Below are 14,148 nucleotides of genomic sequence, written 5' to 3' on the forward strand. Positions count from 1 at the left end.
AAAAGTGGTCAAACATTGTCAAACGTGAGCAAACACTGTAAAAAGTGGCCAAACATTGTCAAAGGTGGCCTATATTGCAAAAAGTGGCCAAATATTGCAAAAAGTAGTCAAACTTTGTCAAAGGTGGGCAAACACTGTAAAAAGTGGCCAAACATTGTCAAAGGTGGCCAATATTGCAAAAAGGGGCCAAATATTGCAAAAGGTGGCCAAATATTGCAAAAAGTAGTCAAATTTCGTCAAAGGTGGGCAAACACTGTAAAAAGTGGCCAAACATTGTCAAAGGTGGCCAATATTGCAAAAAGAGGCCAAATATTGCAAAAGTTGGCCAAATATTGCAAAAAGTGGTCAAACATTGTCAAAGGTGGGCAAACACTGTAAAAAGTGGCCAAACTTTGTCAAAGGTGGCCAAACATAGTCAAAGGTTGCCAAAGATTGGAAAGGGTGGTCAAACACTGTACCCATTACCCTATGTTGTGAAAAATGGGGAAGATGGAGAAAAGTACAAACCAGTAGGTCTTGAAGAACGCCTTTAACTCTTTCGATAATGGGCATAACGAGTGTAGCTTGAAGTTCGGCCAAACCACCATCGCCTTCCTGAGTTGTTTTTGTTGCCAGAGTTTGCCTTACCTTGGCTAAAGCTTCACTCAAGTGCTGCTTTAGTGAAGATAAGTGATTGCGACATTGCTTCCTTCCAGCGTTAATCACTATATCAACGCTTGACCTACAAATTTTATTAGACAAAATTGCTCGCAGACCAGCCCTGAAAGAGGCTCTACGCAATTCTTTTGGAGTTCAAAAGAGGTTAAAAGATTTGAAAGACTTCAAGGTATTTAAAAGGTCTTCAACAGATTGTAAGAAACTTTCATGTAAAGCAAAGGATTTCAGCTTTTAAGAAAATACACAGGATTTCCAAGGATTTTAATTATTTTAAGGAATGTTCTAAGCTTTAATACGTTTTAAGGACTTTTTAAGGGATTTCAATACATATAATAAATTTACTAAACATTTTGTAATATTTCTATAAATTTCAAAAAATTCACAACAATTAAGAGACTCCATAGGATTTTAAAGATTTTCAAATATTTTAGGATATTTCACATTATTAAAAAAATTCCAAACGGGTTTGAAGAATTTTTTTGAATTTCGGAAGATCGGAAGGATTTCATGGGATTTATAAGACCTTAAAATATTTTTAAAGATTTCAAGGGACGTCAGAGGATTTTCAAGATTTCCAAATATTTTTAAGGACTTTTCAAAGGAATTTCAACGGATTTCAAGGGATTTTAAAAGCTCGCAATAATGGATTTTAATGAATTCTCCAGAATCTCAACAAATTTGATCTCGACAAATTTTATAAGAACCTACAAAAACTCTAGGGATTTCAAAGGATTAAAAATACTTTAGGGTACATTAAAAGCTTCCAAGTAAAGTTTAAAAGGTTTATAACATTTCAAGGAATTTAATGATTTTAAGGGATTTAAAAAAATACATGTGTTTCTTAAAATGTGAAGAGATTTAAAATTTTTTTAAGATATTTCTACAGATTTTAGGATATTAAAAAATATTCGAATTTGCAGGCTTTTTTAAAACATTTTATGGAATTTTCAATATATTTTAAGAATTTTCAAAAGATTTTAAGGCATTTTAATATATTAAGAAAGTTTAGAATTTTTAAAAGATATAAAGGAATTTTTAAGAATTCAAAAAATATTCAAAGAATTGTTATGGGATTACAAGTAATTTTAAAGGGATTTCAATAGATATAATAAATTTAGTCAACATTTTATATTTATATAAATTGCCACGGACTTCAGTATAAATAATTGTAAGAGATTCCGCAGGATTTTAATTATTTTAAAAAATTTAAGATGATTTCGCATAATTTCAAAAATTTCAGGCGGTGTTAAAGAATTTCCTTGAATTTCGGAAGATTGTAAAAATTTCATATCATTTATAGGATATTTTAAGGTTCCAAGGAATTTCAGAGGATTTTCAAAGTTTTTTAAAACTTCGAAGTATTTTTTAGGAATATCAAAGGATTTCAAGTAAAGGCTCTCATTTAGGTATTTTAATGAATTCCCCAGGACTTTAGGAATTTTTTATTGATGTCAAGAATTGAAAATTGAATTGAAAAAAAAAGGGTTAAAAAAATGACATGTGGTTTTTAAGAATGTGAAGAGATTTTAAAATATTTAAAGAATTTTCAATAGGTTTGAAGATTCTGAAACGATTTCAAGCGATTTTTGTAGATTAAATTTTTAAGGGTTTTTTAAAAGATTGAAAGGAATCATTAAAAACTTAAAAAATGTAAGGGGATTTGAAATATTATAGGATATTTAAAAATATTAAAAGGAATTTCAGGGATTAAAAAAAAATACGTGTGGTTTTTAAGAATAATCACAGATTTCCACACATTTCAAAAAGATTTTTATTATTTTGGGATACTTTAAAAGATTCCAATGAATTTTTTACTGATTTTGAGAATTTCTAATATATTTCAAGAATTTGTAATGATTTTGAAATGATGTTAATAGATATAGAAAATCTTAGGATATTTTAAAGGGTTTTAAAGAGTTCCCCAGAAATTTAAAAAATGTCGAGGGATTTTAAAGGATGTTAAATATATTAGGATGCTTTAAAAGATTTAAGTAATGCAGTGATTTTAGGCAATTAAACAAAATTTCATGTGGTTTTTAAGAACGAATTTTCAAAAACTTTTTAACAAAATTTAATGAATTTCAAATAATTTCAAATATATTTTTAATAAATTTTAAGAATTTGAAATGCTTTTCATAGATTTAGACAATATTAAGGTATTTAAAAAGATTCTAAGGAATTTTCAAAACGAATTTTAAGTATATTTTAAAATATACCAAGGAATTTTAAAGAAATTTAAAAAAAATTAAAGGATTTCCAATCATTTAAAATATTTTAGGATATTTAAAAATATTGCAAAGAGTTGATTGATTTAAAGCGATTTAACAAAAATATATGTGGGTTTTTAAGAATATGAATAAATTTTCATATATTTCAAGGTACTTCCAAAGATTTTTGAAAATTGAAAAAATATTTCAAGAAATTCTCATAACGAATTTCAAAACATTTCAATATTTTATGGTGCCTATTTTAAAATATTCCAAAGAAATATTCAAGAATTTAAAACAATGTAACGGATTCCAAATGATTAAAAATATTTTAGGATATTTTAAAAAATTCCAAAAAATTTAATTATTTTTTACGATTGAACAAAAATATATGTGATTTTTTAAGAATATGAATAGATTTTCATATATTTCAAGGTATTTCCAAAGATTTTTGAAAATTGAAAAAATATTTTAAAATATTTCAAGAAATTCTCATAACGAATTTCAAAACATTTCAATATTTTATGGTGCCTATTTTAAAATATTCCAAAGAAATATTCAAGAATTTAAAACAATGTAACGGATTCCAAATGATTAAAAATATTTTAGGATATTTTAAAAAATTCCAAAAAATTTAATTATTTTTTACGATTGAACAAAAATATGTGTGATTTTTTAAGAATATGAATAGATTTTCATATATTTCAAGGTATTTCCAAAGATTTTTAAAAATTGAAAAAATATTTTTAAATATTTCAAGAAATTTTCAATGCGACTTGAGAATTTTCAAAAAATTTCCAGAATTTGAAATGATTTTAATATATTTATTCAATTTTAGTGTATTTAAGAAGATTCAAAGAAATTTTCATGAACTCTAAATAATTTAAGAACATTTCAAAGGATTTAAAATAGATTTTAGGGTATTTTAAAAGATTTTAAAGAATTTTCAACGAATTTAAAGAAATTTAATGATTTTAAGGTGCTTAAAAAAATGCATGCGGTTTTGAAGAATTTTCCAAGAGTTGCAAGGATTTCATAGGATTTATAAGATTTAAAAATGTTTTAAAAGATTCCACGGGATTTTAGCGGATATTTATAAAATTTTTGAGGATTTAAATTAATACAACAGACCTTAAAACTCTAAATATATTTTAATACATTTCTCAAGGTTTCAGGAACTAAAAAACTTCATGTAATCGCAAAGGTTTCTCAAAGGATTTTAACGGATTGTAAAATTTATATTTAAAGTGATTTTTAAATATTTTGAGGAGTATCAAGGAATTTGACACGATTTGAAAGATTAAAATAGGATTTCTAAAATTTAATTAATTTTTTTTTTAATTCGCAGCCCATCGGCGATAGTACCACCCTTATCTTCTGTCAAAACTCTTTAGAAATGACCTTTATCCTAATTCGGGACCAAATTGTTTTAAAAATTTTCAAAATAAAAAAATAATTACCTAGCAAAATCCGTTTCGCTGCAAAGTGTATTCATGGCTTGTAGTCTTCTATGAAATCTATCGAGTGCTCTCACCAAAATTGCTGTATCCGAGACATCTTCTACCCTTTTTCCTATCAATTCAAAGTAATTTTTCATATTGTTCATGATAAATGTATTGAGGCGAGAAACCGCTTTCGTATCAAAATCATCGCTAAATTCATTTTCATCTAAAGGTTGTCTGTTGATGAACATATCGCTGTAGGATGCAACGATTAAACACAAATCGCTGAGAAATCCAGAACTTCCCATATCAACGAATTCGATGATATCGTTCTCACACATGTCTTTTAGCGTTTCCAGCTGTCCTGTTAAACGAATTTCGGCATAAGTTAGAAATTCGGCGCATAGAGAATCGGCTGGTTCCTTTAACTGAAGAAGAAGATCAACACTTTCGGCTAGCGATTTGGTTGAGGCATCTCGTTTATGAAATTGCGTACGAAGCTTTGATTTTAATTCTTCGACTATTTCCTCGCAGTCTTTTTGAATTCCTTGGAAGGATGGCATATTGCCGTATTGGTTGAGGACTCGTTGAGCGTGCATGTAGTCTTGGACTGCCTAAAAACGTTTTTATTTTGCGTCGATGATTGTTAGGGTGATTTATTATGTGAGGCATACAAAATAATTTTTCAATCTGAAGACGCAAAATAGCCCAAATTGTACCTTGTTAGTCCAGGATGTCTACTCAAATCCTGGGAAAAAATTCCCTGATAATTTCAGGGTTTTTTTTCCAGGTATCACAAGTATTCCGCATTTTTTTAAACAATCCGAAATATATAGAGTTTCGCGAGTTTATTATAAACAATTTTTTTTTCAGTTTCTCAGGATTCAATTCACCAATGCGCCTTTGATTAATTAAATAATACTGAAAACATAACTATTCATTTCTCGCATTTGTCTCAGAAGAACTAAATAGTGAAGTTTCAAATAAAAAAGATCAATTTTCAAACAAATAGTTGAATTTTGAACTAAAAAATATCAGTGTTCAAGAAAAAATGGAACAGTTAAATTTTCAGTTAAAATAATTAATTTTCCAAAAAACAAATTTTTTAACCAAAGTGATGTATTTTATAATAAAATGATGAATCTTCAACTGTAAAGATCAATTTTAAGCCGAAGATACATTTTTAACAAAAGAGTTTAACTTCCAACCAAGTTGTCTCATTTTCAAGAAAAAAGATCAATTCACAAATAAAATGATGAATATCTAATTGAAATACTTGAAATTTCAACCAAGAAGATGAATTTTCAAACAGGAAGATTAATTTGCAAACAAGAACATTACCATTTTTACTAAAACAGACGTTTCTTCAACAAAATACACGCATTTTCAACGAAATAGTTAAATTTTCAACTAAAAAAGGCAAACTTTCAGTCAAATAGTTGGATTTTGAATTAAAAAAATATAAATTTGCAAACAAAAATGAAGTAGATACATTTTCGGTTGAAAAAAAAATTAATTTTCAACCAAATTAATAAATTTTTAACTAAAATAATGAATCTTCAATTGGAACAGTGGACTTTTCAACCAAAAAGATAATTTTTAATTAAAATGATGAACATGTAACTGGAATAATTGAATTTTCAACCAAAAAGATTAATTTTTTAATAAAAATATTAATTTTTTTAACAAAAAAGGCGAATTTTCAACAAGATACATTAATTTTCAACGAAATAAATAAATTTTGTACTAGAAAAGATAAAATTTCAAGAAAATAGTTGAGGTTTTAACTAACAAATGCAAATGTTTAACCTAAAATAGAATATTTAAATTTTCAGTGGAAAAAAATTAATTTTTAGCGAATCTGATGAATTTTTAATTAAAATTATGAATTTTCAACTGGAATCGTTAAATTTTAAACCAAAAAGATAAATTTTCAACTAGAAACATGAATCTCGAACTGGAACTGCTGAATTTTAAACCGAAAAAAATGAATTTTCAACCATGAAAATTAATTTCTAACAAAAAAGACAACTTTCAATTAAAAAAAGATATTTAAAAAAATTGAAGTTAAATTTTCGGTTAAAAAAGTAATTTTTAACTAAAGTGATGAAATATTTAACTGGAATCATTACACTTTTAGTTTAAAAAATTAAAAAAAAAAACAATTTTGAACAAGATAGCAGCAAAAAATTAATTATCAACCAGGGAAAAAACACATTTTCAACAAAACAGCTCAATTTTCAACAAAAAAGATGCATTTTCAAATAAAATGAATCTTCAACACAAAAAATTAATTTTTAATAAAGGGATTTAACATTTAACCAAGCAATACAATTTGTGTTCCAGAAAAGATAAATTCTGAATGAAAAATGTAGAAGTTGACATTTCAACCAAAAAACACTTTAATTTTCATAATTAAAAACAGCTCAATTCATCAAAAGATGAATTTTCAACACGTGTGGAATTCTTAACTGAAAAATATTTTTCTGTCAAGGGAGAGAAAATATTGCAAACAAACTGGTAAATTTCCAGAAAAAAACATGCAATTTAAACAGAAAATTATAAGCACGCTCGCAAAAAAATTTCCTGACTTGAAAAAAAATTCCCTGAAATTTTCAGTTTTTTTCAGGTATTTAAAAATTCCCAGAAAATTCTAGGTTTTTCAGGGAAGTAGATATCCTGTACTCAACAAAAAAAGAAAATTAAAAGCATCATTTAATGAAAATTTTTTTAACTTAACTAAGGAAAATAATATTTTCTATATATATATATTTAATATATTTTTCTATGAGAATTTGGCATTTGGTTTACCGATTACAAAATACTACAGGCTAATATAAAAAATTACTTAACATAGAAAAATATTGAACAAGAAAAAAATATTATTTTTCTAAGAAATGAGTTAAAATTTTCATTAAATTATTAACTATAATTGTAGTAATGTAAAAAAACTATCACAAATAGCTTTTAACATATTTCTTATTTTGATTTCACAATTGTCAAATTAAAATATAAGCCTAAATTTAAAGTAATATAAAATATATTTAATAATCATAAATAAAAAAAGTACCTTAGAAAAGCCACATCGGCTTTCATACAATTTTAATTTAATTTTACTTTTAATCCACTTTCAGTAATCTATATAAAAAATCTTGAACTTTGAATTACAAATTCTCGAGTTTGGAATTGAAAATTATTTAATTTTCAATATTTATATATTGCAAAGCTACATAAATTTGACTTTGAAAATTTACAATAGAAAATTTATCAATTTGTAAGATTTGCACTTGAAGATTCATCAATTTTAAAAATACATAAATCAAAATTCTTAAATTTGGATGATTATGAAGATAAAAAGTCGAGGTATTTAATTTATTTTAATTGCATAGCTTAAAACTTGCATAATTTTTTATTGTGAATTTTCACAATGAAAAAATCTTCAATTTCGATGAGTTGCAATTTAACGGTTTTGAATTTTGAAACTATTGAATTGAAAAGCATCCAATGTTTGAGATTTATATTTTAAAGGTTTCTAATTTTAAACGTTTTTATTTTGGAATGTTTCAATTTTGAGGATTTACAGATGAAAATTCACAAAATTGAAAGAGTTGCATTTTAAACTTCTTCCCTTTTAAGATTTAGAATTGAAGATAAATTAATTTGGAATGTTTGTGGTTTAAAATCAAGTAATTCTTAACTTTATTTTGAAATACGTAGTTCAATTTTGAAAGATCACGATGGAAAACTCTTTAAATTGTTCAAGATTTGTAACTGAAGAAAATTCAATATTTAATATGTATAACAAAAAAATTATGCAGTTTTGAATGACTCTTTGAAATAATTCACTTCTCAAAATAAAAAATTGAAACTTTTCTCATTGAAAGCTATTTAGTTTTAAAGATTTAAAATTTAAATTTATTCAATTTCATAGATTTTTAATTGAAAATTCTTCAATTATGAAAAAAGGCTGCAATAATATAATAATGATATTATAATCATATCCGATTTTTACTTTTTTAAATTGATTTACTAAAAATATACAACTTACATTAGCATGTGTTTTCAGATTCGAAAATTATTATTTTTAAATCACCCTAATTATAATTTAATTTTTAATATAAGAACATTACGATAATAATTAACAAATCAATCAAATATGAAGATAAAAATGGAAAGATTTTTCTTTGAATAATACCAATAAAAAACGAGCATACCTGATTGTAATTTCCTGAAATCATCTTGTCTTTGAGATTACTAGGTAATTTAAAAAGAAACTGCAGTTTCTTTAACAACGCATGCACAGACGACAATCTAGCAATTTGCTGGCGTGTTCCTTGCAAAGTAGAAGAAATTTGCTCAGAAAATGAAGTAATACTATCCATATTTGTAGCTAAAGAATCCATACTTTCTTCCATTTGATTAAAGTCACTTTTCATCTACAAAATTCAACGAATATCAAAGATTTGGACTAAAGTATTTATAATGAAATTAATGTTTTAATGATCAAAATTAAATCATGATGACTGTAAATATCTGAAATTAAGTACATTTGAATTAAAAATTTTAACGATATTTTTTCGTTTAAAAACTAATTTTTCCTAAATTATATATTTTTCAATTACAATTTTTCCTAACTATATAATTGTAAAATAAAAAAGGTTAGAGTTAGAATAACCGCATGTAATAGAATTCGAAATGATTTCGTTTGAAATTATATAATTCAAAATTGTATAAATTTGGATTTACAATTTAAACGTTTAACTTTTTAATCTTAAAATGTTCAAAATTGTACCATTGTAATGGAAATCCTTCAAATATCAATAATTGTAAAACAGATAAGGTTTAAATTCGAATAATGTCATGTTGATAAAATCGAAACTGTATAATTTATAAAAGAAAAGCCTTTCAATTTTGACCGACTATAAATTCAATACTCTAAAAGTATCAATTCAAAATTTAAGCATTAAAAACTCTCCGTGAAAGATTTTTTAACCCAAGAAAAAAAAGGTTGAATTTTCTATAAAAAAGTTGACTTTTTAACCCGAAAATATACATTCTCAACAAAATTGTTAATTATTAACCAAAAAGTTGAACATTAGACACAAAAAGAGGATTTTTCAACCAAGAAAATTGATTTTCTACCAAAAAAGACGAATTTGCAACAAAAAACATGACTTTTTAACCAAACAGTTGCATTTTTACTAAAAAATATATAGATTTTTTAGAAAAAATTAAACAGTATAATTTTAAGTTTAAAACATTTATTTTCAACTAAAAAAAAAGGAAATTTTTACTAAATAGTTATATTTTCAAAAAAAAAGAAGATATTTCAGCTAAAATAATTAATCGTCAACCAAAATAATTAATTTTTACAAAAGTACTTCTGATCTCAACCAAGTAGTTACATTTTCGATCCAATAAAGATTTTAATTTTGAGAAAAAAAAGTTAAATCCTCAACTAAAGCAGACTAGCTTTCACCTAAAAAGTTCAATTTTTCATGACAAAAGATGAAATTTCTACCCACAGAGATGAATTTTCAACTAACAAAGATTTTTCATTCGAAGAATAAACAGGTTATATTTAATATAAAACAGTTCACTCTTCAACCGGAAGATATGAATTTTCAACAGAATAGTTTAATCTTCAATCCAAAAACATGAAGTTTGAACCAAATGGTTGAATTTTCACCTCAAAAGACGATTTTTTAACAAAATAGTTAAATTATAAATGAAAAAGGATAATCTTTAACAAAAATAGTTGAATTTTCATGCAAAAAAGACGAAATTTCAATTGAAAAGGGTTATTTTTTAGATAAAATGGTTGAAATTTCAACAAGGTAATTAAATTTTTTATCAAAAAGGTGAATTTTAAACCAAAAATGTTGATTTTCTAACAAAAAGACGAATTTGCAACAAAGTACATGCATTTTCAACCAAATGGTTGAATTTTCAAATTTAAAAAATGCAATACTCAACCAAAAATGAAATTGTTTAATTTTAGGTTACAAAAATTGATTTTCAACTAGTGAAAAAATTAATTTTCAGGCTAAAATGATGCATTTTTATATGAAAAAGATAAATTTTTAACAAAAAATAAAATGGTCTAATTTCTAGTAAAAAAAAAAAGATTTTCAACTAACAAAAAAAAAACTAATTTTCAACTAAAATTATAAATCTTCAGTAAAAAATCAGATTTTATTTTTAAACCTAATCGTTGAATTTTCAACTCAAAAGACGAATTCTTAACAAAACAGTTGAATTTTTAACCAAAAAGGATTACTTTTGAACAAAATTTTTGCATTATCAATAATATTATTGAATTTAATATTTAAAAAATATATTAATATTATTATACCTTGAATGATCAGTAACCTCTATTTTTTAACAAAATTGTTAAAATTGCAACAAAATACTAGAATTTTTAATCGAATAGTTGAGTTTTTAATTAAAAAGTTACATTTTCAACCAAAAATTATATAGATTAATTTTAAGTTTAATAAATTGATTTTCAACGTAAGAAAAAAAAAGAACTTTCGACCAAATAGTTAAATGCTCAACGAAAGAGATGAATTTTCAACTAAAATTATGAATCTTGAATTAAACGAATAAATTTTTAACAAAGTAGTTCGGCTCTTATTCAAGTAGATGAATTTTCAACCAAAAAATACGAATCCTCAACGAAAATGTAATAGTTGGTATTTCAAACCAACCATATTTTTATTTTAAATCAGAAATATTTGCATCCTCAACTAAAACAGATTAATTTTCCACCAAAAAGTTCCATTTTTCGCCATGAAATGTTAGATTTTTGACTGAAATATTTAAATTTCCACGGCAAAACAATTTTTCTTTAACCGAAAAGGATGATTTTTTAAAACAAAATGCTTGAATATTGAACATTATAATTAAATTTTAAACTAATTTTGCTATTTATTTTAAGGATAAGCAATACGAACCTATTTGCTTTTCTGAGAACTTTAAAACTTAAAAAAAATTTGAACAATAAAAGCCTTATACTACAATCAAAACAAAAATATTTTGTTTTGACAGCACTAGTTTAAAACCTAAGAGCATATGTGAAAAAATACCTTTCGTATTGTGTCAGTAGCGGATATGAATTTGTTATAATTCTCATAAACTAAAGTTTGCATATCCGAATGTAGCGTTTGCGTATTTTTTATTAGTTCAGTCTCGTGGTCCATTATTTGTTTGAGAGAACATTCCTGAAAGAATAATTTAATAAATGACAATACTTGATTGCAAAACAAGCGTGTAGGAAAAAAAACAAAATAATGATTATACTTTTAAGATTCTCTGCAGGTACATATCGTTATTGAAATGTGGACCATTGATGTCATAAGGATTACTCGTATTTTCCGTCATTTTTTCGAATTATTCGATTAAAAATAAGTATGTTGACAGTTCCAGCCTGATACTCTATTCTTTGTTGTTGAAATTTGTAGGTTATGCTCCAAGTGACATAAGCTAGTTTTCTTTTCTATCGTTCAGCGGCGCTTCAGAAAGAGCGCGGAATTTTAAATATATAAGACTTTCTAATAGTATATTCATACACACAATATTGTATGATAAAATTAATAATCAAAAATGATAGAACATACCGAATTTATGCTATCTGAAACATTAAATTCTTAAGCCTTTTATCCTGATTTTAATTGATTTTAATGAATACAAGCAGCCCGCCAAACATTTTTGAACGCGGACTGCTCCTCTTCCGGCATCTCACTTCGTCGGTCTTGACGCGCTGTTAACATAACCTCGTTATCATAAGAACCATGAAAAAATGTTTATAGTTTTTAAACAATGTTTATAAAGTGGTGGGTTGGAATCTATTAATTTCTTATAATTTAAAACATTTTGTCATCAAGGATAGAAATATTGAGTGTCACTTTTTGTGCAGAGACAGAATAAAGGCCAACAGACAAACAGTTGTCACATTTTGATTGTGTTCTGCTTACTGCAATAGTTTCTAAATTGCATTATTGCAAAAGCTCAAATGATTTTATAGTACACTCTAAAAAATACAATTTTATGTGTGAAAAAATGTCGCGCTCGAAACAACTTTCTAAAATCAAATTCTGAGCTGACTTAACCTCAAAAATGATGTTTTTTTGGTGTTTTGCATTTGACCACAGAGACTGAAGACTGAAATCACAAAAATAGTGGAAAATGCCACATCCTTGTGTCGTGTGTGGTCGTTCTCGGATGAATCCGAACAACAGGGAAGAGGAATACATGTTTTTTGGTTTTCCCGTGAACGACGAGCTTCGGTGCAAAAAATGGTTGGAGTTTTGCTGTCGAGAGGATCTTTACAAACTCACGAAAAAGCAGCTTTTGCAGCGAATGGTGTGTTCGAAACACTTTGAAAAACAGGATTTCTTGAACGACTATTATGATCGTTTAAACTGTGGCGCGATTCCATCTGTTTATGATCCAAAACAAAGTTTGTACAACATAACGTGTATTTTGTGCGGTCGTTTTCGAAAAGATCCTCCTACTGAGGATTACGATGGAGCGACATTTCACCACTTTCCAGGAGAAGAGTTTCGTTGTTTGGAGTGGTTGGACTTTGTGGGTGTAGACTCGTATTACAGGCTTACCAGAAAGGAAATCCTGTTTTGTTACATTTGTTCGAAGCATTTTGATCGTTCACAGTTTATGCAAGGATTCCAGAACAGACTTGAAGACTATGCAGTGCCCAATATTCGCTTTCCGGATCAAGGAGGCGAGGACGAACCTTTCATCATGGAACTGATTTCAGAACCGAAATTATGCAGTACAAATGAAAAGTTGAGGAAACTGGATCCCTTGCCTACTGTCGTTTTAGAGAGTCAGGCTTGTGCTGCCTGTGGACGATCTAGGTGAGTTGATTTTTTTTTCATTTAAAGTCAAAGGTTTAGAAATTGTATGCTTCTTATGTTTTAAATTATACAATTTTGAAACTTTAATTAAAATGATTAACTTTAAGGATTTTAACATCTAATATTTTATTCAATTATGCATCATTTTTATTTTGGGCATATATTTTGTTTCACTGAAATCTATGGTCATACTGTTATTTTTTTCGGAAATTCGTCCGCGGTTTCGCTGAAATCGAAATTTGGATTTCTATTTACACACTTTTTTAAATTCTCTTTAAAATAGTATTTATTTTTCTCTGACCAATTTTTCATTTTGCCCGACAATTAATGTTCAAAGACCAGCCTTTTAATATTTTTCAAACGGAATAAACCAATAAAATTTTAGATTTAAACAAAATACTCAAATTCTCTAGTAAATATTTGCATTTTAAACAGATTTTTAAACCAAAAAACGAATTTTCAACCAAGCAAAATAAAATTTCTGCAAGAAACGATAATTTCAAATGAAAAAAATTATATTTGAACAAGAAAGTTTAACTTTAAAAGATGAAAAGGTGAATTTTCCACAAAATAGTGGAATATCTAACCTGAAAATACAAATTTTCACTTAAAAAGTTCACTTTCAACGAATCAGTTGAATTTTCAAATAAAAACGATTAATTTTTGACCTAAAATGGAATAATTATATTTTAATTTTAAAAAGTTATTTTTCTACATGAATCTTTAAAACAAAATAAAAGGATCAAAGTAGTTCAATTTTTATGCAATTAGTTGAATTTTCAATTTAAAAAAAGAACAATCTTTTAAAAAATAGTGGAATTTTTAACCGGAAAATTTGAATTTTAATTCAAAACGTTAATTTTCAACTAAATAGTTGGATTTTAAAGTAAAAACTATTAATTTTTAATCCAGAATCATTTGAAAAAGTTATTTTTCAACAATAACTAAAAACAAAAAATGAAA

General features: G+C 26.0%; 2 protein-coding genes across 4 annotated transcripts in view; one reads left to right on the plus strand and one right to left on the minus strand.

Moving 5' to 3' along the window:
- The window catches only part of LOC117182599 (vacuolar protein sorting-associated protein 51 homolog), a 32,121-nt gene extending 20,321 nt beyond the window's left edge, over positions 1-11,800 (minus strand). The window contains exons 1-5 of the mRNA XM_033375694.1: positions 11,609-11,800; positions 11,395-11,529; positions 8,521-8,742; positions 4,325-4,920; positions 508-721 (exon numbers count right to left, since the gene is read on the minus strand). Coding sequence (XP_033231585.1) covers positions 508-721; positions 4,325-4,920; positions 8,521-8,742; positions 11,395-11,529; positions 11,609-11,689 — 1,248 coding nt within the window. The 5' untranslated portion in view covers positions 11,690-11,800. The remainder of the gene's footprint in view (positions 1-507; positions 722-4,324; positions 4,921-8,520; positions 8,743-11,394; positions 11,530-11,608) is intronic.
- A 259-nt stretch (positions 11,801-12,059) lies between these two features.
- The window catches only part of LOC117182600, a 49,318-nt gene continuing 47,229 nt past the window's right edge, over positions 12,060-14,148 (plus strand). For all 3 annotated transcript variants that reach the window (XR_004468333.1, XR_004468332.1, XM_033375695.1), the window contains exon 1: positions 12,060-13,185. Coding sequence is in view for 1 of the 3 variants with exons in the window: in XM_033375695.1 (XP_033231586.1) it covers positions 12,494-13,185 (692 nt within the window). In the remaining 2 variants the exon portion in view is untranslated. The remainder of the gene's footprint in view (positions 13,186-14,148) is intronic.

This window comes from Belonocnema kinseyi, chromosome 2, assembly GCF_010883055.1.
Source record: "Belonocnema kinseyi isolate 2016_QV_RU_SX_M_011 chromosome 2, B_treatae_v1, whole genome shotgun sequence".
Lineage (NCBI taxonomy): Eukaryota > Metazoa > Arthropoda > Insecta > Hymenoptera > Cynipidae > Belonocnema > Belonocnema kinseyi.